The sequence below is a fragment of the Antennarius striatus genome, chromosome 23 (assembly GCF_040054535.1).
Source record: "Antennarius striatus isolate MH-2024 chromosome 23, ASM4005453v1, whole genome shotgun sequence".
NCBI classification, from domain to species: Eukaryota; Metazoa; Chordata; class Actinopteri; order Lophiiformes; family Antennariidae; genus Antennarius; species Antennarius striatus.
The window spans coordinates 8704219-8730091 of record NC_090798.1 but is presented as its reverse complement, the minus strand read 5'-3'; the positions used below and the strand labels follow the sequence as shown (position 1 = coordinate 8730091).

Here is a 25873-nt window from a genome sequence, read left to right as displayed (position 1 = left end):
TGTCCTCATTGTGTTTTGCCCTCTTTAGTTCATTCGCTCTTGTCTCACCATGATGAACAACAGAGTGAATTCCAGTCCTCCTTTTGAACTTCTCCAACCACCCACACAATGCCTTAAACTCCTTAAACTTCCTTTTGTTTTAAGAATGTGGCGATTGTAGATGCATTACGGCCATATTTTTTGGCAAGATCAACCAAACGCGTCCCTTTTTCATGCTTTTCTATTATCTCTTGCTTTGTTTGTACGGACAAAAAAACTTTTCTTCGTCTTTTCTTTTCGTCTTTTATCCGTCACTTTCTTGGGGTTCATAGCGAATACTCAAAAAGTCTATATATTTTCAGAACACCATGGGTTGAGGGCCGAATGATGAGGACGCTGCATAGACACCTATCTAGCTATACACAGAGGTCCCTCTTAGCCAATGGGATACCAGGATACTAGGTAATAGCCAATGGCAGAGCAGCTATAAGAAGGTTGCGTTCAGGAACCTTTGGGAGCTGCGAGTAGCAGCCCATACTGTATTTTTACCTTTAGTAACTCGAAATTTCTTTCGTAACTAGAGGCAGTATTTTCATGCTGAGGTGTTTTGTGAGTAGAAAATTTCGTATGTAGAGACATTCGTAAGTAGAGGTACCACTGTAATTCTATATTTCTGCAGTTTGGACAGCTTCTTTTATGACAATAGTAAAATATTTCTTGTAATAAATTAACATTTGTTCGGATCGGTTCAGCCTCAGTCCATACACATCTGCTCTGTAACCTTTCAGCTGTTTGGTCACCATCAACAGAATCTGACTGGAGATGCAGCTTGGTTTATTGTATAAGGTGCTCGTAAACATACGCAGTGACCTTGAGTTTATTCTTGGAGTCAGCAGGAAACAGCAGAGAAGTTTTAGATTCCTAATTTTCTCTCTCTCTCCCCAGACACGGTGACTTCCTCTTACATTCCTGTCAAGCCATTTGAGGATGATTGTGACCGGGTGTCGGTGGAGATAGAGGAGTTTCTCCCCAAGGAGGCCAAGTACAACTACCCCTTCACCACCTACAAGAACCAACTCTACGTCTACCCGCTGCAGCTCAGATATGACAACCAGAAGACCTTCACCAAGGTCTGTGAATATGTACTGTATATGTGAATAAAGGATGAACTACTGTAAGCAAATGTGTGTGTTTTTGCTGCCTGCAAAGCACATATCCTTGACTCAGTGGGCCACTTTCATAGATAGGTTACCTTATTATCTGCACTGATTGACTCATGTGCTGTTTCTTCCATGCTAGGCAAGAAACATTGCCGTCTGTATCCAGTTCCGAGACTCAGATGATGAAAGTGCTGCTCCTTTAAAGGTGAGTTGCCAGAAATGTATTTATTCTAACTGGTGCATTCTCTGTCAAAAGGCACAAGAGGAGGTTTTGATAACAACAGCAGAGCTTTGTTTTGTTATTCACACCATCTGTACTTGGAATTTTAAAAGTATTCAAAGACATCAGAGTACATATTTATGTTAGTACAGTTCTTTCGTGAGGTAACCGGATGTGTCGCTTGCTTTTCAGTGCATGTATGGCAAACCAGGGGATTCACTTTTCATCAGCAGCACCTATGCAGCCGTCCTGCACCACAATCAGAGTCCAGAGTTCTACGATGAGGTACAGACTGTTTCTCATTGTAATAATATAATTCACAGACAGTATCAGATCAAGTTTCACATTACACACACTGAATTGCAACTTTATTTTTTATTTAATGCAGTAGAATAAAGCCTTGTCATTCATCAGGTAATTTAAACTGAATTTTCCTTTTAGATGGAATAATAAAAACTGCAACTGGAACAACACATTTTATTATTTTTGCCTTCTGGAATGAAATTCCTCAAAAAGCTGTGTGATAATCTCAAATATATCAGCTGTGACAATATTTAAGAAAACCAACAGGTCGCAAGCCAGAGATGAGTACGAATTCAATTCCTCAATGAAAGGGGGAGAAGTAGGTCTAAACTAAAGACATGGACGAGCCAGACAGGATGACGCAACAGAATATGACTCTGTCAAAACCAATAGGTTATAGTAGAAAAAGGATGAAGCTGAGTGCCCACCAAAGTGATACATTTTGAGCCAATTGTGGAAATCTATTTTGATTGTGAAAATTGGTACAATAAGCTCACATTAGCATTCCTGCTCCTGATCAAATGACACCTTCATTTCAAAACATTGACGTGCATCATTGTGTTCAGGTAAAGATAGAGCTTCCCGTCCACGTGCATGAGAAACACCACATCATTTTCACCTTTTACCACATCAGCTGTGAGTCGAGCAGCAAGGCTGGCAGCAAGAGTAGAGACGGCGTCCAGTCAGTGGGTGAGTCAGTGGGGGCCTTTTTGTACGACTATTCACAAGACTACAAAGCTGGGTAGTATGTTTTTCTTTAGGACGGGCCTACTTCATTTAAATAATAACATGTTATATGCTGCTTTCATTTCTTCCAGTGGGTTACTCCTGGATGCCTCTGCTAAAGGATGGGAGGATGCAGTCAGTAGAGACTCAGCTTCCCGTAGCAGCCACCTTGCCTCCTGGGTACCTGTGTCAGGACACCAGGAAGGTACTGTCAGTGTGGAGCGTTTCATTCTTTAATCATGTCCCGTGAATGGTAAGACAAACGTCTGAAGTTAAAAGCTAACAGATGTGCAGAGGATTAGATGTAAATGAGTACCATAGAAACCTGATTCAGTCAATTCTCTGTCTTATAACTGACATGATCACAACAACTTTTGAATTACATATTAAATAATTAATGTTTGTGCTTTAACAGTCCCAACCAGATATCAAGTGGGTAGAAAATGGCAAGACGCTGTTCAAAGTGAGGGTCCATCTAGCATCGACAATATATGCTCAGGTACACTCTTTAAATATCATGTGCAGCATTAAAGAGTGTTTAGTTGATAGCATTAACATTCTGCTTCCTCTGCAGGACCTACATCTACATAAATTCTTCCAGCACTGCCAGTTGATAAGGACGACATCAGAGGGCAGCCCAGCAGAACTTATCAAATACCTCAAAGTGAGACTTTTGTCGTGCATTGGTTTACAGATGTGCAGCTTCAGATAAGTCAGGGTTGAAATGGTTCTTCCTCATCTCAGTCATCTCAGTGATTTCTGTCAGACTTTCATCTATGGGACAAACTGTAATTTTGTTACCTTGTTGAGGTTTCACAGATTTGTCTTCTCATTCAATAAATTTAGTCGTTAATCAGTATTTTGGGATCATTAAGAGCAGTGTACATTAATGGAAACCTCACAAAATTTTCACCATCATCTGAGAGATAATAACTTACAACTAAAGGTCTGAATGAAGTTATATCCCTCATCAAGTAAATGATGGTTCAATGTTGGTTTCATCAGGTAGAATTTACATTATTGATGTATTTTCTCATTCATGTGCATCGACTCTTTCTTCAAGCCCTTAAAGTAATGTATTTAAGTCTAATCTACTGCATGTGCTGACCAACAATTTACAAAGAATAATATTCTTGTACAAATACCATTAAAATGCTGCTTATGCATTTGAGCACTTTATTTGATATCTTTTTTAAAACTCTAAAAAATTTAAAAACTCTAAAAATTTAATCTGCAGACGTCGTGGGATTTTTTTTAGTAGAATTTCGCACAACATTACTGAGCAAAATTCCACAAGTATAGGGCACAGACCAAGAAAGAACCACACACATTGTTTAAAATTTTTCTGTCCTGGAAACTTAAATTTTTTTAATTCTAATTTCGTAGGAAATGAAATGCAAGAAGCATATATATGTATTTGTTATTACTTTGGTAGAAAATGGTATTGATCCCAGATATGAGAGATCAGTATATGTATTTGGAAATGATGGTCTTTATTTAGCTTATGTAACAAACTGATCGAGAAACACTGATGATTCAGCTGACATACGGCATCATTTACAACTTACATATAACCAGATGAGTATGATTTATTCTGTAATTTTGGGTGAGGTGTGTTTGAATCAATGCTATTTTCATTCATACTTTAAAGCTACGTCCCGATTGCACCCTGACTTAGTTTTACTTTCTTACATCCCAACAGTGTCTTCATGCTATGGAGACTCATGTCATCATCAACTTCCTCCCAACGGTGCTGATGCAGCTGTTCGACGTGCTCACTACAGCAACCAAAGAAGCTCATGAGATCGCTGTCAACTCTCTGCGGTCAGTTGACTCCTGGGTAAACTACAGCTGCTGGATTTGCTTTTTAACATCTATGTGTTCTTAGGCTGGCACTGCCTTCCTCTGTTCTCACAGGGTGCTCATACATATAGTCTCACGGTGTCACGAGGAGGGCCTGGAACACTTCTTACGCTCTTTTGTGAAGGTGACCACTCAAGCACATAATGTCGTCGTAAATGACATTCATACAGTTCTTCTAAAGTGTCAGCTCCAGTGTTAATGCTTTACATTGTTCAGTCTATGTGAATATAATATTTGTGTGGGGTTTTTTACAGTATGTGTTTGCGGCCAACAAACCTGCCTCAGGGAACTCTGCAGCCACTCATGAGGTGTTGGCCACCGCCATGACAGCCACCCTCAAGCAAACTGCTGACTTCAACACCAGCAATAAACTGCTCAAGGTGTGACGACCACCTTTATGTTACTGTCACTACAATCACACTGTGGTTAAAAACGATGTAAAATTTTTAATTGTCCAATTTATTGTTTTTTTTCCCTTTGACTGTTCAGTTTTAACTCATCTGAAATCACTCTGAATAGCAGCACAACCCCACATTTCAGTTCTGAGATAAAACAACTGTTGGTTCATATTATACTAATCTAACTTTTATTTCCCTTTCCATAGTACTGCTGGTTCTTCTTTGAAACTATGGCTAAATCCATGGCCCAGTACCTGAAAGAGGGAAACCGCATGAAGGTTGGTCATGAATGAATCTTCTAGCTTTTGTACATCAACACTGAGAAGATAATAACAGCGTGTTCAGAAGGTCAGCAGTGCATCAGGGTTTTAACTAATGATTCCAGACCTCCAGCCATAAGCAGAGGGAGGGCTGTAGTAATGTTTATTTATTTATTGGTAATCTGTCTTTTTAATGTTTCCCCGTTTAAACTTTTAGATGCTTAAGTGAATCATGACGTAATCATCAATCTTTCTCTCAGATGCCACGGGCCCAGCGCTTCCCGGACACTTTCCACCAGGTGCTACAGTCACTGGTGTTGTCCATCATGCCACACATCACCATCCGCCACATGGAGATCCCAGAGGAAGCACGCTGCATCAATCTGAGCCTGGCCAATTTCATCAAGGTCTGAATACGGAGTTGTAAAAACATGAATTCAACCTCAGTTAAATGAACAGTTAAGCTAGAAATTAACATCCAGTCTTTATCATAAATATAAACAGTGAAATTACATAGGAGGTAAAAGTTGAGCCAAGTGTCCAAGAGCCCTGAGATTAAAAAATGTTTTTTAATTTAAATTATTACACGCTTTTTCAAGAAGAATGTTTCACAGCAGGCGGTACGGTGGCGCAGTGCGTAGCGCTGTCGCCGCACAACAAGGCGGGTCCGGGTTCAAGTCCTGCTATGAAAACATCCAAAAACATGTGCTTCAGGTTAATTGGCCGGTCCAAATTGCCCTTAGGAGTGAGTGTGTGTGTGTGAGTGTTTGTCTGTCTTTGTATAGCTCCGCTGTGTACTGAGCTTGTCTCGCCTCACGCCCTAAGCCAGCTGGGATAGGCTCCAGCTCCCGTGACCCTCTGCTGCGGATAAAGCGGAAGAAAATGGATGGATGGATGGATCTAAGAGGCACTTAAAGTAAATGCTAACGTTTGTAAAAAGTTACTGAAGAATTTTCTCTTGAAGCAGACCCATTATAACTCTTCTAACGTAACAGTTAACATGAAAAGTTTACATTTTCATAAATGCATGTAATTAACCTGTTTTCAAATTAGTTTGGAACCACGGTGATTCTGGAGACCGGAATTATGCAACATGGAATCTTCTGTGGAGTATCTTAGCTAGTAGCATGTACCCTCTGACGAAGGTACAGATGACAAACAGGTTGCGGCTCAGTCTTTTCAAGCCTGTTTGTAGTTCAGGGACGCTTTGGAGGCTTGCATTACAATCATCAGCTGTATGGAGTGATTTGATATTTGATTCTATATTTTATACACATTTTTCTTCCTTACATTTATAACAAGCCTCCACCATTGTTGGTTGCATCAGTTTTTGTGGACTAAGAAACACCAGTTTCGTCTATATGTGGGTTATTACTGAATGGCTCTTTAAAGTGGACAAATATTCTCCATCTTTTTAAGTTATGAATTCTAACTGAAAATCCAGTTTTGTTAATACTTTTGTGAAATTATCAAGTTCATTTTTTCAGTCATCAGTCTTTCCTAAAATATGTCAGAATATGTTTAAGTCCTGGTGGTTAAAGCTGCCTGCATGTCACTTCCTGTCATGTCTTTAACATTCTGTACCTCATGTGTGTCTTCTAATCACATTCTCACACTTGTAGAGATGCCTTACCGTCATGAACCGGGGCTTTGCCTTCAGTCTGATCAACCACTACATGTGTCATTTCAGTCTCAGGGATCCTAAGGTATGTCCCAGCTCACAAGATTACACCCAACTACAACACAGTAAGGGAGCACATACCTCTGTAAACAATGTACAATCAGGTTCACAGATCCATTTCCAACGAGGCAGTCAGAGACTGCAACATCCTGTGACACCCCTAAATTGAATTGAAAATTGTGCCCTGACTTACTTCCATAGGTCATGGTCATTTAATAAAAGACCCATGATCCAACATGTAACTGGTGCATTCTATTTGTCATGAAGTTTCAGAGATACTGAAACTATATATCTAAAAAGGTATCAAAGTAAAACTGTGACCTTGACCTAGTTTTCAAGGTCGAGGTTGTGATCTAATATTCATCCCCTTGCCTCCCTGAATATAACGCCTTTTGTGTCGTCTTTCTATCTTATCCGGTTCCTGAGATATGTGCAAAAATATCTCAGGATAGAAAATATCTCAGATCATAGATCAAAGCTAGTGTACAAAATTTTAAATTTGACCATGACCTACTTTTTCCAGGTCAAGGTCATCATCTCATCGTCATCCCCTTTGCCGCACTTTGCCTCCTTTGCTTTTTGTTTCATCTTTCTATCTGCAATGGTTGTGAAGATATTTGGTGGACGGACGGACATACAAACGCTGACAATTACAATACATCACCACGTCACGAATGTAATAAATGTTTGTCAGACATAAATAATCAGTTACAGTTAAAAATAACGAGAGTAAAAGTTGTCAATGTTTATTGACATGAATGATTTAAACAAAAAACAAAACTACGAGAAAGTCAGAATGAACAGCCATTAAATTCTAAATGTTATCAAATTTATAAATATCCACAAAAGTACATGACGGATGCAAATTAGATATCAGATACGCCTTGTTCAGAACCTAAAGATTTAAACTTTGTGGTTTTCTTATTTAGTTTTGCGTATTATACATTTTTGGGCTGTTTGAACTTGAATTCAATTTCATTTTAATTTGTGGTACAAATATAGCACCAGGGACATCTGTCTCCTCAGTCACAAATGTTTTAGTCATTCAGAAAGTTGTCAGAGTACCAACAGAACGAAATGTTTTGGCTTTAGCTTCTAGCCCCCTTCAGTTGGTTCACTTGGTACAACCCATATGGCACAAGATACCTCTTTTGTGTGAGCTTTCTGAAGACACCTCTATTCCCACCTTAAAGCAGTGATTCTCAAACAGTGGGGCGTGCCCTCCAAGAGGGGCATGATGAGGTGCCTGTAGAGGCACGTATGACCCCCAGGTAACATGAACGGCTAAACTAACATTAGCTTTTTCATTTTTGTGATAGAATAAAGTGTAATTGCACATCTGCTGCAGTAGGTGGCAGTGGCGCTTTCACATCTACATTAACGTGGCTTTAACTGTAATTAATAGAACATGCACAGGAAGTATTTACTCCTTTGCTATGGTGTAGGTATTTTTTCACTGAGTGTACCTGTGGTGACATATTTAAGGATCCACTTTCCCATAAATCCCTGCATCATGACAGCCATCTTTCAGCGTGATAGCTTTTCTTTAGTGATCCAAACTTTGCAGCATCAAGTGATGCTGAGGCTGAAATGCATACATTCGTAGTAACCCATGCTGCACCACAGCTATCACAGAGGCCATGATGAACTGAATGTGAGGATGGATGAAGCTGAAGATTAAGACAGAAGGAAAACATGTCCTTGCCCAAAAAAAGTCCCACATCCTCAGACAGATCTGAACTCAGAACTTGCTGTGAGGCAAAATCACTGGGCCACCATGCTGCCCCGGTCGGAATAACCAATGGTTTCCAAAGGTGGATTTAGGTACTTTTGGTTCTAGAAAAATGAGAACTGTACACCGAGGCAAAGTATGTGTGTGTGTCTGTGTGTGTGTGTGTTCGCATGCAAGGCGGGGCACATACTTCTGTTTGTACACCACAGGTGCTGACAGAAATGAAGTTTGTCTTCCTGATGACAACGTGTAATCATGAACACTTCATCCCGCTCAACCTGCCCATGGCTTTTGGGCGCAGCAAGCTGCAGAGGGTTCAAGGTGAGTGTCGTGTTAAACTCCTCCCCAGTTGACGTGTACTACCACGTGTGATCTGCCGCCACTAGCCAGCTCGTACGTCTCCAGTCCCTCACTGACTTCATTCTGATCTGCATCCAGTACACCCGTCCTTTAATTAACCTAAACATTCATCACACATGAAGCAGCTGGATAATTACACCTATAATATCCACTGAATTTGTCCCACATGTAACACTAACGTTTTTATAGATGCACATGTAATGAGTGCTGTGGAAATTCTGCATGGACTGTTTACATTTTAACCCCCAGTTCCTTTATTTTTTACCCTCCTCCTCTCTGTTTTGCCTATGGTCAGATTTTATTCCATACGCCACAGAACTTTTTGGCCCTATAGGTAGGTGACGCACCTCACCCTCTCTTCTCCCTCATCGGACACTTAGTCATGCTGCACAGCGCTACACAAATTCTTTCATATGCCTTGGCCTGTGTGTTGTAGAGGAGTCAAGTACTGCTGTGGTGGGAATCAGTTGACCCTCTTGTCTTCATACTTAGTTTTCAAGTAGTTGTAAACTAGACAAAAATATCTCATGGTACTGTATTCTCTCTGTAGGCTGAGAGTAAAAATGTTTCATGAGTTTTTTTGGCGCAACACAGGAACATTGTTGTCTGACTTGTGCTACATGTTGATTCTATCGCTTTGAGAGTCTTCATATGTTCTCACATATTTGTCAATGTTTTAATCCATACAGTAAACTAGTTAGTCAGTTTTATTCTTATTCTGATAAAAAGTCCATGCAATTTGATTTCTAACTGCATGCACTAAAAAGCTTCAACAAAATATTTCACACTGTTTAGTTTCCTCCCTCTGAGGACTTCGGTTTTACTCATTCGTGTGCATAAGGGAATTGTTCTTTGGGAAACTGTTTGGGAGCTGCAATGCCTTCTGGGGCTGAATCCATGAGCAGAACACTTTATAGGTGCCTCTCGGGATGGCAACACAAGTGTCTTCCTGGCACTGATGCATCCTGCTAGCTCCTGGAGCTAGCAGGAGTGTGCTGTGGGTCAGTGGGCTTCACACCCACTGGCAACTCACAGACAGCGCCTCTTATTTCACATGCATTTGAAGCTTCGTATCCTGCTTGAGAAGACTGCTACGCAGACCCTCATGTTTGATTTTGATGCACTAACAAGCGCTAACACAATATTTTACAATATGTCATGTCTTCCCTCTAACTACTGGTGTTTTACTCAGGAGAATCTGTTCAGATCTGGTATTTGGTGATTGTAAACACACCGTTTCAACTGATTTCATCTTAGAATGTTAAACCACAGTTTCCACCAATGCATGCATATGGATAATCAGAATACCTGAGTGTCAGTGTGTAATGGGCAGCTTGCATGGTCGGAATGCCACCGCTGTATGAATGTTTCTGTGAAAGGGTGAATGCTGGCTGTAGAGAAGTGTAGAGTATAACTTTATTGATCCCTTAATGAGGTTCCGTCAGGGAAATTAACATCTCTGTCACACACAGCACAGTGAGTACACAAAAACACAGAAAAAGCACACAGAAAGCACCAGCACATAGAAAGTAGCACCAACACCAATTAGAAAGAGTAATGAATAACCCACCAAGAATATACAAATCGAAAATCCATGTATAAGTCTAAGTGCAGTCTGTATAAGTGCAGTCCGTTTACTTCCTGTCTGATGCAACAACAGAGCAAAGTCTGGAGTTCAGCCTGACAGAGGAGTACTGCCGCAATCACTTCCTGGTGGGCCTGCTCCTGAGGGAAGTGGCTGAGGCCCTACCGCAAGGGCCCGAGGTCAGACAGCTGGCAGTGAGCGTTCTCAAAAACCTTCTGATTAAACACAGCATGGATGACCGCTACACGGCCTTCAAGGTGAGGGGTGTTGATAGTTAGAGGGAGAGTCAGCAAATGGGAAAAGAGAAGTCAGTTCAGAATAATTTATTGATTTGATAATTCTGTGTAAAATAACACTTGATAGTAACAGTGGTGAGGGGTATACACAAAATAACACATCACCCAACAACCAACTAACCTCAAACTGAAGCTTCAGCATCTTTTGAGCTTCACAGAAAAACTGTTGTAACATTCAGCTGAAGAAGACAGGGACAAATTTTAAGATGTAAAAAGCAACCAAAATGATTAAATGAATGTGTATACACATATATTTCACGCCTAAAGAGAGTATACTAGTCTACATATAAATATATGTATGTAGAATATTACAAGGTAATTATCACATGTCATGTTACATCGCAAACGTCATCTAAACACGTCGGACTGTTTCAGAACCAGCAGGCAAGGATTTGCCTTCTCTACCTGCCACTCTTTGAGCTGCTTTATCAGAACCTGAAGCAGCTCTCTGTCCAACCAATCACAGCGAGTCCACGGATGAGCCTCAATGTAAGTCAACCTAAAGGCCTGGACGTCCACTGTGGGCCTTCAAGTCTTTGTTCCAATGTCTTCTACCTACTTGGAAATGCTTGTTTATGCTGATAATGCTGCAGTGAGTCGACCGAGCGCTCCATACACAGGCTGTCGTCACTCAGTAGTCAACATGGATTTTGTTCCGTATAATGTCTTACTCTCACTGTCATATTTGTTTTCTTGTCAATGTTTCAACTATCTTTCAAATAAGGGCAAAAATGCTAAATATAACTAAAACACTACAATATTTGTTTTTTTAAAGTGAAGAAATAAAAATATTTAATCAGCAGCACATTATTTAACTAAAGGTGTAGATGTGTAATATCCTTACACACAAAACAGTACATATGCATACTGTTGTCTGTGCATTCCTTCATACTGTTTTACTAACATGTGAATCAGATGATCCCAATGTAAATTTCATATCTTGTTCTTGTGATATTCAGGGCTCCAGAGATGACCTGATATCAACAGGGTCAACAGACAGCAGGAGAGTCAGTACTGCACCTGAGAAAGACCATTGTGAGTTAAGATATGGAGATATTGTTTTCAGGTGTCATTCTCCAGAACCAGAACCAGTAGTTGATGACAGTCTCTTACATCTGTGCAATTGATGTACAAATCACAGCAGCCTAACCTGATGAATTATTAAGTTCTTCTTACATGCCATCAGAATCTGATCCTGAGGAATGTTCTTTGTTCTTGTACCCATTCAAACTCGTACCACAGTACACTTTCACAAAGTGAAGTTGTTTAGAGCAGATCTCCACTCCTACAGCAGTAGGCAGGTGGAGGATGTCAGAGTCCACTCATGCGTGATTCGTGTGTATTAGGTACATGTTTTGTGAACTAGACTATTAACTGCTGACCAGATTTCTGTTTTTGGCTTTTTGTAACCTGAAGACAACAACAAACAAACTCACAACGTTTGTAAAAGAAAACTGGTTTTCAAACAGTTTATCTGGTCAAATAAAGGTTAAAAAACACTCCCAACCGTTGTACCAACGGATAAAAGCACCTGAATAAACAGCTGCATGAGTCAGACTCAACCAGACAGTTATGCTGTGTCTCAACTCACAGTGGGTGTGAGGTAAAGCCCACAGTGTGTGTAAGGGAGAGCTCACAGTGGCTGTGAAGTAAAGCCCACAGTGGGTGTGAGGTAGAGCCCACAGTGTTCTGAAAGTCTGTGAAACATCTATTTATCAATAGGAATTGCAAGTCCAATGCAGAGAAACTATAACTGTTTAACATGGTATTATATGTTATCAGTATGAGCCTAAATGTAGTCATGTGTATCAACTTCTTCTTTGAATTTACAGTAGTTGTGAGCTTGCAAAGCAGTCAGAAAAATGTTTTGTTGCTGTTTTCTCCTCTTCTTCTTTTCCTTTCAGCTTTTCCCTTCAGGGGTCGCCACAGTGAATCAATTGCCTCCATCTAACCCTGTCTTCTGCATCCTCTTCTCTCACACCAACGACCTCCATGTCCTCTTTCACAACATCATAAACCTCCTCTTTGGTCTTCCTCTAGGCCTCCTGCCTGGCAGTTCAAAACTCGGCTTCCTTCCATCCATCCATCCATTCTCTTCCGCTTATCCGGGGTCGGGTCGCGGGGGCAGCAGCTTAAGCAGGGAAGCCCAGACTTCCCTCTCCCTAGCCACTTCGTCCAGCTCCTCTGGGAGAATCCCAAGGCGTTCCCAGGCCAACCGGGAGACATAGTCTCTCCAGCGTGTCCTGGGTCATCCACGGGGCCTCCTCCCGATAGGACGTGCCCGGAACACCTCACCAGGTAGGCGTCCAGGAGGCATCCTGACCAGATGCCCGAGCCACCTCAACTGGCTCCTCTCGATGCGGAGGAGCAGCGGCTCTACTCTGGGTCCCTCCCGGATGACCGAACTCCTCACCCTATCTCTAAGGGAGAGCCCGGACACCCTGCAGAGGAAACTCATTTCGGCCGCTTGTATCCGGGATCTCGTTCTTTCGGTCACGACCCACAGCTCGTGACCATAGGTGAGGGCAGGAACGTAGATCGACTGGTAAATCGAGAGCTTTGCCTTTCGGCTGAGCTCCTTCTTCACCACGACGGACCGATACAGAGTCCGCATCACTGCAGACGCTGCAACGATCCACCTGTCCATCTCTCGTTCCATTGTACCCTCATTCGTGAACGAGACCACGAGATACTTGAACTCCTCCACTTGGGGCAGGATCTCATGCCCAACCTGGAGAGGGCACTCCACCCTCTTCAGACTGAGGAGCATCACACTCGGCTGCAAACCACTCCAGTGAGAGTTGGAGATCACGGCTTGATGAAGCCAACAGCACCACGTCATCTGCAAAATGCAGAGAAGCAATACTTAGGCCACCAAACCGGACACCCTCAACGCCTTGGCTGCGCCTAGAAATTCTGTCCACAAAAGTTATGAACAGAATTGGTGACAAAGGGCAGCCTTGGTGGAGTCCAACCCTCACTGGAAATGAATCCGACTTACTGCCGGCAATGCGGACCAAACTCTTGACATCGGTCGTACAGGGACCGAACAGCCCTTATCAAGGGGTTCGGTACCCCATACTCCCGAAGCACCCCCCACAGAACCCCCCGAGGAACACGTTCGAACGCCTTCTCCAAGTCCACAAAACACATGTAGACTGGTTGGGCAAACTCCCATGCCCCCTCAAGGACCCTGCGGAGGGTGTAGAGCTGGTCCACTGTTCCACGGCCAAGACGAAAACCACACTGCTCCTCCTGAATCCGAGATTCGACTTCCCGACGGACCCTCCTCTCCAGAACTCCTGAATAGACCTTGCCAGGGATGCTGAGGAGTGTGATCCCACTGTAGTTGGAGCACACCCTCCGGTCCCCCTTCTTAAAAAGGGGGACCACCACCCCAGTCTGCCAATCCAGAGGCACTGTCCCCGACGTCCACGCGATGTTGCAGAGGCGTGTCAACCAGGACAGCCCACAACATCCAGAGCCTTTAGGAACTCTGGGTGGATCTCATCCACCCCCGGGGCCCTGCCACCGAGGTTTTTAACTACCTTGGTGACCTCAACCCCAGAGATAGGAGAGCCCGCCTCAGAGAACCCAGACTCTGCTTCCTCATGGGAAGGCGTGTCTGTGGGATTGAGGAGGTCTTCGAAGTATTCTCCCCACTGAGTCACAACGTCTCGAGTTGAGGTCAGCAGTGCCCCATCCCTACTATACCCAGTGTTGATGCTGCAATGCTTCCCCCTCCCGAGACGCCAGATGGTGGACCAGAATTTCTTCGAAGCTGTCTGGAAGTCGTCCTCCAGGGCCTCACCGAACTCCTCCCACGCCCGAGTTTTTGCCTCAGCAACCACCAAAGCTGCATTCCGCTTGGCTAGCCGGTACCCATCAGCTGCCTCAGGAGTCCCACAGGCCAAAAAGGCCTGATAGGACTCCTTCTTCAGTTTGATGGCATCCCTTACCGCTGATGTCCACCAGCAGGTTCTGGGGTTGCCGCCACGACAGGCACCGACCACCTTACGGCCACAGCTGCGGTCGGCCGCCTCGACAATGGAGGCGCGGAACATGGTCCACTCAGACTCAATGTCCCCCGCCTCCCCCGGAACGTGGGTGAAGTTCTGCCGGAGGTGGGAGTTGAAACTCCTTCTGACAGGGGATTCCGCCAGGCGTTCCCAGCAGACCCTCACAATACATTTGGGTCTACCAGGTCAGACCGGCATCTTCCCCCACCATCGGAGCCAACACACCACCAGGTGGTGATTGGTTGACAGCTCCGCCCCTCTCTTCACCCGAGTGTCCAAGACATGCGGCCGCAAGTCCGATGACCACAAAGTCGATCATCGAACTGCGGCCTAGGGTGTCCTGGTGCCAAGTGCATATATGGACACCCTTATGTCTGAACATGGTGTTCGTTATGGACAGTCCGTGACGAGCACAGAAGTCCAATAACTGAACACCACTCGGGTTCTGATCGGGAGGGCCGTTCCTCCCAATCACACCCTTCCAGGTCTCACAGCTTCCTTCTACCAATATATTCACTATCTCTTCTCAGGACATGTCCAAACCATCTCAGTTTGGCCTTTCTGACTTTATCTCCAAATCCTCTAACATGTGCTGTCCCTCTGATGTACTCATCCCTGATCCTATCCATCCCGGTCACTCCCAAAGAGAACCTCAGCATCTTCATTTCTGCTACCTCCAGCTCTGTCTCCTGTCTTTTCCTCAGTGACACTGTCTCTAGACCAAACAAAATCGCTGGTCTCACCACAGTTTTGTACACCTTTCCATTCATTTTAGCTGAAACTCTTGACCTTCACAATATTCCACTATTCCAGGTTCTTTGGGTCAGAATGGCCTCGCTGTGAGGAGAGACAACTCCAGAAGTTCCCTGTTGATGGACCCATGGACACCACAGAGCGTCGAGGTGAGAACGTTTCACACCTGGTGAGATGTTGGCTTTCCAGCTCACCGTCTCAGGTTGATGTCTGCTGCAGCTGCTGCAGCTACATTACCACAGTGATATTCTGTACACATTTGTTGATACCCTAATATTTTCCCATTTTAAAGCCCAGTTGGATGTTACTTGTAGGAGTGTCATGACCTCCTGGTATAGGCAATGATTAAATGAAAGGATTACTGTTGTTGGTATATCTTTCCACCTCTTGATACAGTGCGCCCTCATTACTTGTGGTTAAAGCGTTCCAGGAACCACAGGTGAATAACGAGTTCATCGATAGAGTGACAAACTATTTCTTATTAATCACGGTAATTTAAATGTTTATGAACCCTCCCCATACTGATATTAAACCGCCTTATACCTATAGTACCTTTTCCCACATTCTGATATACTGTTTTCAGCACTTTTGTGTCTCACGGAAGTCCGAGACTCACGGAACGCAATGTACTTCCTGATGCCGTCAGCCAATAGAATGCGCGTGCGGTATCACGTGACTGCCTACCAAAAATCCACGATGATTTGAAGTCATGAGTGTTGATGCGTAAGGGCGCACTGTACTTCAATTAGGCATGTGCAGGTAGTCCTCAAGCTCCCAACACAATTGCTTCCAATTGGTTATTTATAACATTTTAATCTATAATCTCCATTTGAAGTAATTTAAATGTCATCATCCTTCTAAATCAAAAAGTACTATTCTCCAAGATTTCTTGAAAACGTTTTGCCTCTCATTCAAGAGGCGTCGTCAGAACTGACAAGGATCCAACAACAGTCAGTCAACTGTTGATGTTGATGATCCACAGCCATCTACGTCCGCGATGTAAACCACCTAATTGAATGTACACAGATTGGTAAACTTAAAGTAATAGTTTTTTACTACTGCAAAATAATAATGATTCCTGTATTTTTTATATGACTTAAGAAAGGATTCTATTTTATCATTCATTCATAAATAAAGCGTCCGTGATGTATGGTAAACATAGCCAAATTGTATTTGTACATTTAGATTTTTTTCTGAAGTACTGTATATTCAAAAATAAAATGTATTGGTTTGCAAACTTAAATAGATTTGAATTAACCATAAATTATTGAAAGTGAGTGGAATTATTTTCCTAAAAAGAAAATTAATACACAATAAATGCAGGAATGTATTTAGAGTAACACTCTTGATATTTTTCATTGGATACATGGCAATCAGCCTGTCACTTTAAAAATGTGGCATTTAGTGAAGAAACCAAATGTATTACAAAGAACAAACACTTTGTCTCACACATAATTTTACTGCTTCATGCTGAATGTCTTAAATATTATCACATACTGTACATTAACTCTGTGTTTTCATACATGCTCTATTTTTTCTGCAGCTGCAGAGACGCACCTCAACCGCCAGCTGCAGCACCGTGTCTCCCATTGGTAGACTGGGACAGTATGAGATCAAGAGCCTCCTCCTCTCCTTTCTGCACATTGTCAAGACCTTATCAGAAGGTCAGTGGTGGCAGATACCCTCACCATGAAGTGAGGTCTTCATGTGGAATGTTGGTTTTGATGTTATCAGAAAGAGTGACAGCTGGTCAGTCAGGCATTTCACACAGAGGATGCTGGGTAAAGGACACCTTAAATTTAGTTGAGTTGTTTCTTTTAAGTTGACAGCACCTTCTTATGGAAAATCTGAAAGGTTGTTTGGTAAAAACAGATGAAGTGAAAAAAAATTTAAATTTAAAATTCACAAAATGTCACCCAAAACCATCCCTCCACAAAACATTGTTGAAATGTATCAATATTTTAAGATGTCTTGTCAGGCAATCAGAGAAACAAAAGAAACAAAGGTAATCGAATATCCTTCATCCAAATCTGTAAAAATGTTTGTCTGGATAGTTTTTTCATAGGATCATTTGAAGCATTTTTGAAGTGACTGTTAAAGATCAAGTGGATCAGATTGTCCTCCAGGTGACTTTCAGTTTCTCCATGAAAGATAAGTGTATTTTAATCAGGTTTAACTTTGCGTTTGTCCACAGAGACTCTTAACACCTACTGGAACAAAGTGAACCCACAGGATGTCATGAACTTCCTCAGTTTGCTTGAGTAAGTTAAGTGTACAAAACTGTCATAACATAATGACAGAAAATAAGTCTTGTGTGAAGCACAAACCTCTTGTGGCACATTGATCATTTTAAAAGTCAACAGCCTTTATGTGCCAAAAGAACATAACCCTGTACTGGATACTGAAGAAACTATGTTATAAAGAAATCAGTACCTTTATACTGTTATTTTTTTAATGTTATTTTGAATACCACATGGAAGTACCCTAACATTGGATACATCAGTTGAGGAGAAAATTGATGAAGTTTCCAAGACAATTTTTAATTTTTCACCGACCAGAATTATAATAATACTAATAATACATTTTATTTACATGTGCTTTTTAAATAAAACCTCAGGGCTCGGTACAAACCAAGGATCAGGATCCCAAATTTATCATCTTTATATGTAAAATAACACTGCTAATATTCTTTTCATTTTCCCAACAGGATCTGTCTGATTCAGTTCCGTTATGTTGGAAAAAGGAGCATTGCCCGGTAAGAAGAACAAAATAAACTAACAACAGTGTTGCTCTTCTGTCGTAGTTGACTTTCTGACAAATGTTTGCACTGAAAGTGGTGCATCTGAGCAATTATTCTTTTAATGACATCGGTAAGAATCTCTGACATCTTCAGCTCATGCAGAATTTCGTCCGTCTTCCTCTTTGTGCAGCAGTCAGGAGTCGTGCTTTTCGAAGTTGTTCTCAGACAAGAAGTCTCAGACCCTGCCAGCAGTACGCGGCAACCAAGCCAGCCTCATGCAGACGAAGCTACAGCTGAGTACCATGGAAGCCTCCCTTACCCTCAATATAGGTAAGTGTTGAGGTAAAATGCCTGTTACTCATCAGCATGAGAAATGAGGCGATAATCTTCATTCTGCGAGTGGCATTTCCCCCCAGAATGAGTTTCCAAGGCATAACACATAAACTATCTTGTACAATAAAGGGACCCTTTGATACTCTTGGAGATTCAATATTTTATATGTTTATCTTATTTAATTTTTCAAATTAAATAGTGAGGTAGACTGTTTAATTCCAGATTATACTTGGCTAGAGATATTGTGGTTTCATACACAGCATGAATTACCTTCTACAGGGTGACACTGGCAGATGGGATCATAGCTGTGTCATCAGTCATTTATCAGAACTTCACTTTGTGTTTGGGATCTTCAGATGGAATGTGTGTTACATATATATTACACTATTGTCTTTTTGATTTGTCAACAGAACAGCGTTGAGGTGTACTGCAGGTGTGTCAGAGGAGTTTGAGGAAGAGGCAGGACTGATCAGGAATCAGCTCTGAGCCCCTTCCTGTTTGCATTGGTAATGGATAGGCTGACAGATGAAGTTAGACTGGAATCCTCATGGAGAACAGTATGCAGAGATGACATTGTGATCTGCAGTGAAAGCAAGGAGCAGGTGGAGGAACATTGAGAAAGGTGGCGGTATGCGTTGCAGAGGAGAGGAATGGATTAGCTGAAGTGAAACAAAATATTTGTGCATAAATGACAGGAGTTGAGGAGGCAGAGTGAGGGTACAAGGAGAAGAAATAGCAAAGGTGGAGTACTGTAAAGTGACAGTAAAATCGAAATGAACCAAGTCTGTATGTGAAGTACATAAATAAAAAAAGGCTTTGGTGGCATTTTTATTTCTTTATGAGCAATGGGGACTTAAAAAAACAAAATTTATCATAAGTTATGGAGTGTACCATGATAGCGGAAGTGACGCAGTCGTAGACATCGGGGTGAAACCATATCAATGCCGATAAAGCAAGCGACAACGTAACGAGCCAACATTTTCACCTAATATTTATCGGGATATCGCCTAAAATCATGTCATCATCATCAGATGCGGGGGACGAGTTCCCTGTGAACCCACCTGGGGGGTAATTATCCCGGATAATTATCACCCGATGTATGCAGAGGATAAGAGTTTGGACATCTAGCGACTCATCCCAGGTGTCTTCATCTGAATCAGATTCTGACAGAGATATCCAACTAGTTATAATGTCCCGTTTTGGTTTACTGCGTGTATGTAGAAGTTAGTCGCACTACAGATGCTAATGCGCAAGCCCGTCAATGGGATTTTCCATATTATGTTAGCATTGAGCTAACTGCCATTTGTTACTGTTGTACTCTAGTTTATATTCATATGTCTTGTATTTACAAATGTATAAGGATCAGGGCCTGACATGCTGTTTTTGTATGTTTTAGTTCAGTTTCACAGATCTTCTCAGTAAAATGACCTGTCTATCACTTTTATATTTACTTTTCGATAGTGCCATAATCTGGTCATAAAAACATTTTTGCAATAACCCCAGTTGCACCAGACATTAATTAATTATCCACTAAACCTTGGGATTTCAGAATAAATAATATGGGTTGTCCGAAAATGATCTTACCTTCAAATCTCTTTGGAAATCAGGGTGCTCATGACAGATTCTCAGATCTTTGGTCATTTTGACCCTGTTCAGCCTTGCTTTCCATTTCCTTCCAAGCTTCCCAGATGGTATTTTGAAGAAGAATAGGTCCATGTCTTTGTGTTTGTGTCCTGTTGTGTTGGCACAATCGTTCACCTCACAGGTAACCATGTTCTTTACCGGGTTTATGGCTCTGGTGATCGCACTGTGTTCTAATGGATGCCCTGACTGATGAAGCGAAGTATGTCACCAATGACGTATGATGCCCACGTGACCACTGGATGCGGAAGATGCTGCAGCGCAGATTGTAAGGTTCTCTGACCTAAGGGATGATGCTAGACCACCAAAAAATTTTCTTCTTCTATTTTTCATAATGATGAACAACATATATGTCACTTAAAAATGAGTTTACTGTCCCTTACTTGGGATCAACAGTCCAGAGCAACAGTGAATGTGATAAGAGGATGAAGAAACAGATCCGAGCTGGTTGGAACAAGTGGAGGAAAGTATCAGGTGTCTGATGGGACAGAAGAGTCTCTGCTAGAACGAAGGACAAAGTTTATGACACAGTGGTGACAGACATGATAGGCGGTTTAGAGACGTTGTTGAGACACCTCACGGGACAGACCCAAAGGAGAAGAGTCTGTTTGATTTGTGCTGAATTTCATGGTTCTCGTCAGTATCACCACATTTATTCATTCATTAATTTTCATTACCCGGTTCTTCCGCCGTCAAGGGTCGCAGGGTTGCTGCAGCCAATTCCAGCTGACTGGCAGTGTGAGGCAGGGGACACTCCAGGCTCGATGCCAGTGCACCGCAGAGGCACATATAGACAAACAACCATGCAGACACACACTCACACCTACAGACAATTTGAAGCGGGCCAATTAACATGAAGCGCATGTCTTTGGAGGTGGGAGGAAGCTGGAGAACCCGGAGAGAACCCAGGCAGACACGGGGAGAACATGTAAACTCCGCACAGAGCGGGACTTGAACAGGGAACTGCCTTGCCAGTGCCACCCACAGTGCCACCATGCTGCCCAAGTATCTCCACATATGAATCAAAAAATGACAATGGTGTTTTCATGTTCAAGGGACAGGGCTCTCAGAAACAGAAATCTACCATCAGGCTCTGTTGGAGGGCAACATGTCTACTGAGGTCTGCCTGAGTGTCCTGGACGTCCTTTCTCTTTTCACCCAGTGCTTTAAGGTAAGTTCATGCACAGAATACACACACACACACGCACATTATCAAGCCTGACTTCTTCAGTTTCATATCTATGCTTTAGTTAATGCATCACATTTTAATAAAATGTGTCTGTCAGACCCAGCTGATGGACAGTGAAGGTCACAACCTCCTGATGAAGAAAGTGTTTGATGTTTATCTGACTTTCCTTAAAGTTGGCCCATCAGAGACGGCACTCAGACACGTCTTTGCTGCCCTCAGGGCATTCATTAACAAGGTATGTTGGTAAACTCGCAGACACAAACAGCAAGAAGCACAGCATTAAAGGTATGTAGTGGTGGGGACTGAGTGACGTGAAGCCATGACAGATAAGATTCAGCTTGTTAATTCCTTCACTGGCCCCTCTACAGCACATGTGTCAAACTCAAGGCCCGTGACCAAATGTGGCCCGCCTAATCATTTTATGTGGCCCATGAGAGCAAAAAAGGCCAGAGTGTCTAAGAATAAAAAGGTCAAAAGTGTCTTTTGACCAAAGCTACATTTCCCATGTCTTGTGTATGATGTTATTTTATCTTTATTCACTTAAATAGTTTGGTCCTTGATTGATAGGGTTATGTGGGTTTCATAACCTGACAAATTAAATAGAATTTATGTTGTAAAAGAGAAACAAATAAACATTTTTTCTGTCTAATTGTAATGTTTGTAACTAGAATAACTAATAAATTCAGCGTTATTTATCATTAAGGAGTAGTTACGTTCATTTTACATTACATTTAGTTACGTTTGAGTTACATCTGGCCCTTTGAGGACAGCCATTATGCTGATGTGGCCCTCGGTGAAAATGAGTTCGACACCCCTGGTCTACAGGTAAAGGAATTGAAGTGAAGCCATTGAATCTAGAATGATTCCAAGTTCACAAACTGTTGAGGAGTCGTCTATGATTGGCGAAAAATTCATGTGTAGACACAGTTCTTTTTGCTTAGTGTTTGGTTGACGTAAAGAAAAATGTTTATGTGTGAGATTTAACTTTTAGGTCCTTAATTGTAAGGTTAGACAACACAGCTAACAGTCTTCAAACTTGTTTACTGTCTGTCACCTTTCATGTGGTCCACAGTTGTCAGACATGGACATAGCCCTCTCAACACAGGGGGTGTTAGGTAAAAATACAGCCGATGCAGTTGGTGATGAGACCAGTGTTTACTTTGGCAAGACAAGCTTCACAAAGAACATCCACACTAAATGAGCAGCAGCTCAGATATGATACTTGGGCTCAGTTTTTAAGACCTTAGACCAGTGGTTCTTAACCTTGTTGGAGGTACCGAACCCTGCCGGTTTTATATGCTCACTCATCGAACCCTTCCTTAGTTTAAAAAAAAAAAAAAATTCAAATTTAAGACAAAAGTATATGTTTTACTGGTGTATTTAATGAATTGTGCATTAATGTTATCTTTTTCAAAGAACAAAACCAAGACAGTGCATGAACTCACATGAAATGACCTACCTGCAAATCAGTGTGACTTCTGCTGTTGTTATAGAGACCAGTTCAGATATGCGTGGCTTCACCTTGGCAAGTGCTTCTCTTATGTCATTTTCACAGCAAAGTCTGTTTCTTTTGTTTTCCATGCAGCTAAAGGAAGTGTTCCTTTATTTTTGCCAGTGCGAGACTAGAGTTGCTCAACTTGACATTGCAAATCATGCAGAACGCTGACTCCCATCACATTCTGTTATACAGTACATGTAAATTCATTCACTCATTTTCTGCCGCTTTATCCGCCGTAGCGGAGCCTATCTCAGCTGGCATAGGGCGTAAGGCAGGGGACACTCCAGGCACGACGCCAGTGCACAGCGGAGCCACACACAAAGACAGACAACCATGTACGCACACACTCACTCCTACGGCCAATTTGGGACCGGCCAATCAACCTGAAGCGCATGCTTTTTGAGGTGGGAGGAAGCCGTGGCACATATTTGTCCGAACACTTTCTTTTTTTGCTCAACATAGTTACTATGAATTCAAATATTGAGAAAGTAATCAGATGACGTAGCATCATGACAGGCATAAATCGACTAATGAGTCCGCAAAACCCCATGTAGCACAGGTAGGCTAATCAACGTAGCGTGATTACCTGCAGCCAGTGATGCTAAGGGGGGCGTGTCATCACGAATTGACACAATGTGTCAAACGTACACAGTTATTTGTGTATGTTCGGCAAAAGCACCTGACACATCGTGTCGGGTATTTTGTCTTGACCTCCGTCTCCGCCGAACCCCTGAGACTGACTCACCGAACCCCTAGGGTTCGATCGTACCCAGGTTAAGAACCACTGCCTTAGACAGAGTAGCGTTTCCAAATCAGTGGTTTCTCAGTGTCAGATCATAATTCATCATACTCAGCTGCTCATGTTCAAGGAGAATTGGTTGTTATTGCTGTGTTTTGATTGAGCACTGGTTACTTTATGGTTTGTTTTGTATTTAGCCCCTATAGCCAGGTTTGATGACTTCGTCCTTTACTTGATTAGCATGTCAGAAGTGCTGCAGGCCTCCACAAGAGTTTCCTGTGGCTTCATCCTGACCAGACAATTCGGATCTGCTCTGGATCTACTTCCTTATAGAGCAGCTGATACAGATCCCTAGTGTACACGACCCTGAAAGACGGGAATTCCACCTCAGTTTTGTGGATGAACTTGGATTTTTTGTGTTTTGTGTTTTTAGTTATGTTTTTATTCCCTAAACTGTAGCAGAGTAAGCACAGGTTTCTCTGATTTAAAGTGATCAAAAAAATAAAACATCATAAAACAAAAGCATTTAAAGTTTGTTGTGGCAAGAAAACCTTCTGTGTGATTAGAGACTTGTGTTTGCTTCCAGAAGATATACTTGTCCTACTTTGTTACAGACATAACGGCGAACAAACAGATAATCCAAAGTACCCAGTGTATGACAGCAAGTGCAGGGTTCACACATTCTGTCCCTGGTGCCCCCCAGTTTCCATCGGTGCTCTTCAAAGGCCGTGTGACGCTTTGTGAGGCTCTGTGCTGTGAGATCCTGAAATGCTGCATCTCCAAGCTGGGATCTCTGAGGGCCGAGGCATCTGCCCTGCTCTACCTGCTAATGAGGAACAACTACGAATACACGAAGAGGAAGACCTTCCTACGCACACACCTGCAGGTAGTGGAGATTCCCTCGCTATTATTTGAAGTTAGTGATCAGTGACCAGGCCTCTAGTCACCATGATGTTGACCTGAATCAGTAAATGTTTATCCACTTGCGCTCTAAGCATCTCAGTTGTATTGTTAAGGTGATGATTAATAGGTTTACACACAGAAGCCATCTTGGTTTCTCCCCATTTCCACACTGGACCGTGTCAAAATATACACCATGTCCTGTTTATTTTCCTTCTCCACTCCCTTTTTCCTTTTACCACCTTGTTCTTTTCGCGCCACTGTTTTCTCAGATCATCATCGCCGTAAGCCAGCTGATATCTGATGTGGCGCTGACAGGCAGTTCACGCTTCCAGGAGTCTCTCTCCATCATCAACAACTTTGCAAACAGTGACAAGGCCATGAAGGTATTGTAAAAGTCAACCCCAGATCATGTAGAAAACAAAAATATTTCTAATCACAGTTCTGAATTCAGTAAAGCCAGTTAAAGAACATGTTAAAAAGACTGGCTGTGTGGTCCATGCTTGTCTTGAATGTCATACCCTCCAGTTCCCAAGCTGAGAACTATGGACAGAGCTTCTGAAGCTCCAGAGGACAAAGTACATAAAATTATCAGACTTACAATTGACTGTGTGTTATCAGAATAATGCATCCTGTTTTTTATCTCCTGATGGAAATATTTTATCAGGCTTTGTTCTGTGTACACAAATACAATGTCAACATCTTCAAACTTCAACCCCAATCTTAAGGCTTATCCATCGACAATTTAGATGACATCATGATGGGTTACATTTTAATTTTGTTTAGAATTGCTGATTTAAATTTTTTTTGTGATTATTTTCTGTTTTCCATTGTAAAAAGGTTGATGTAGATTTCAAATGGAGGCGTGTTGTTGAGAATTTCTTACAGTCTGCTTATACTGTATATGTCTTTATAGGCCAAGTTACTAATGCTGGTAGTGAGTGATGTTGTATTGATTCATGTAAGACTTCCTGTTAGTCCTCATGTGTTTCCTCATCTCTGCGTGATGTAGGCCACAGTGTTCCCCTCTGAAGTGAAGGGTCTCACCAAACGCATCCGTACAGTTCTGATGGCCACAGCCCAGATGAGGGAACATGAGAAGGACCCCGAGATGCTGCTGGACCTCCAGTATAGCCTAGCCCGGTCCTACGCCAGCACCCCCGAACTGAGACGAACGTGGCTGGACAACATGGCACGAGCTCACCTCAAGAACGGAGACCTGTCTGAGGTAGGGTTAGGGTTAGTGTTAGAGACCTGGGAGTAAATCCTGTTATATGTTTCTGTCACATTGTTTTTTATTCATTAAATATTTTTTATTACGGAATAATATTCATCATAGAAACGAGACGGGCCCATTTTTTTCTCTGTTACAACAATAATATTCCAAAATACCAAAAGAGATGGTTTATGTTCTGTTTTAAACTCTTACCGTTCTATCACTGCTTCAATGAAGCTCTTTTGATACTAAGAACTAAACACTGGTTGTTCCCTCAAATAG

General features: G+C 42.2%; 1 protein-coding gene across 6 annotated transcripts in view; it reads left to right on the top strand.

Moving 5' to 3' along the window:
• The window catches only part of dock11 (dedicator of cytokinesis 11), a 90468-nt gene that overhangs the window by 42952 nt on the left and 21643 nt on the right, over positions 1–25873 (top strand). For 2 of the 6 annotated variants that reach the window (XM_068308695.1, XM_068308694.1), the window contains exons 17-44: positions 925–1109; positions 1279–1344; positions 1552–1644; positions 2229–2352; positions 2481–2593; positions 2804–2887; positions 2963–3052; positions 4091–4212; positions 4306–4375; positions 4506–4631; positions 4856–4927; positions 5170–5316; positions 6532–6615; positions 8532–8643; positions 8978–9016; positions 10343–10524; positions 10939–11052; positions 11523–11598; positions 15396–15484; positions 16879–16999; positions 17530–17596; positions 18043–18090; positions 18266–18405; positions 21105–21220; positions 21336–21473; positions 24179–24361; positions 24648–24761; positions 25388–25603. In XM_068308695.1, the coding sequence (XP_068164796.1) occupies positions 925–1109; positions 1279–1344; positions 1552–1644; positions 2229–2352; positions 2481–2593; positions 2804–2887; positions 2963–3052; positions 4091–4212; positions 4306–4375; positions 4506–4631; positions 4856–4927; positions 5170–5316; positions 6532–6615; positions 8532–8643; positions 8978–9016; positions 10343–10524; positions 10939–11052; positions 11523–11598; positions 15396–15484; positions 16879–16999; positions 17530–17596; positions 18043–18090; positions 18266–18405; positions 21105–21220; positions 21336–21473; positions 24179–24361; positions 24648–24761; positions 25388–25603 (3131 nt within the window). Of the gene's footprint in view, positions 1–924; positions 1110–1278; positions 1345–1551; positions 1645–2228; positions 2353–2480; positions 2594–2803; positions 2888–2962; positions 3053–4090; positions 4229–4305; positions 4376–4505; positions 4632–4855; positions 4928–5169; positions 5317–6531; positions 6616–8531; positions 8644–8977; positions 9017–10342; positions 10525–10938; positions 11053–11522; positions 11599–15395; positions 15485–16878; positions 17000–17529; positions 17597–18042; positions 18091–18265; positions 18406–21104; positions 21221–21335; positions 21474–24178; positions 24362–24647; positions 24762–25387; positions 25604–25873 lie in introns of all 6 variants that reach the window. The other 4 variants (XM_068308698.1, XM_068308697.1, XM_068308696.1 and 1 more) reach the window with 3 other exon arrangements.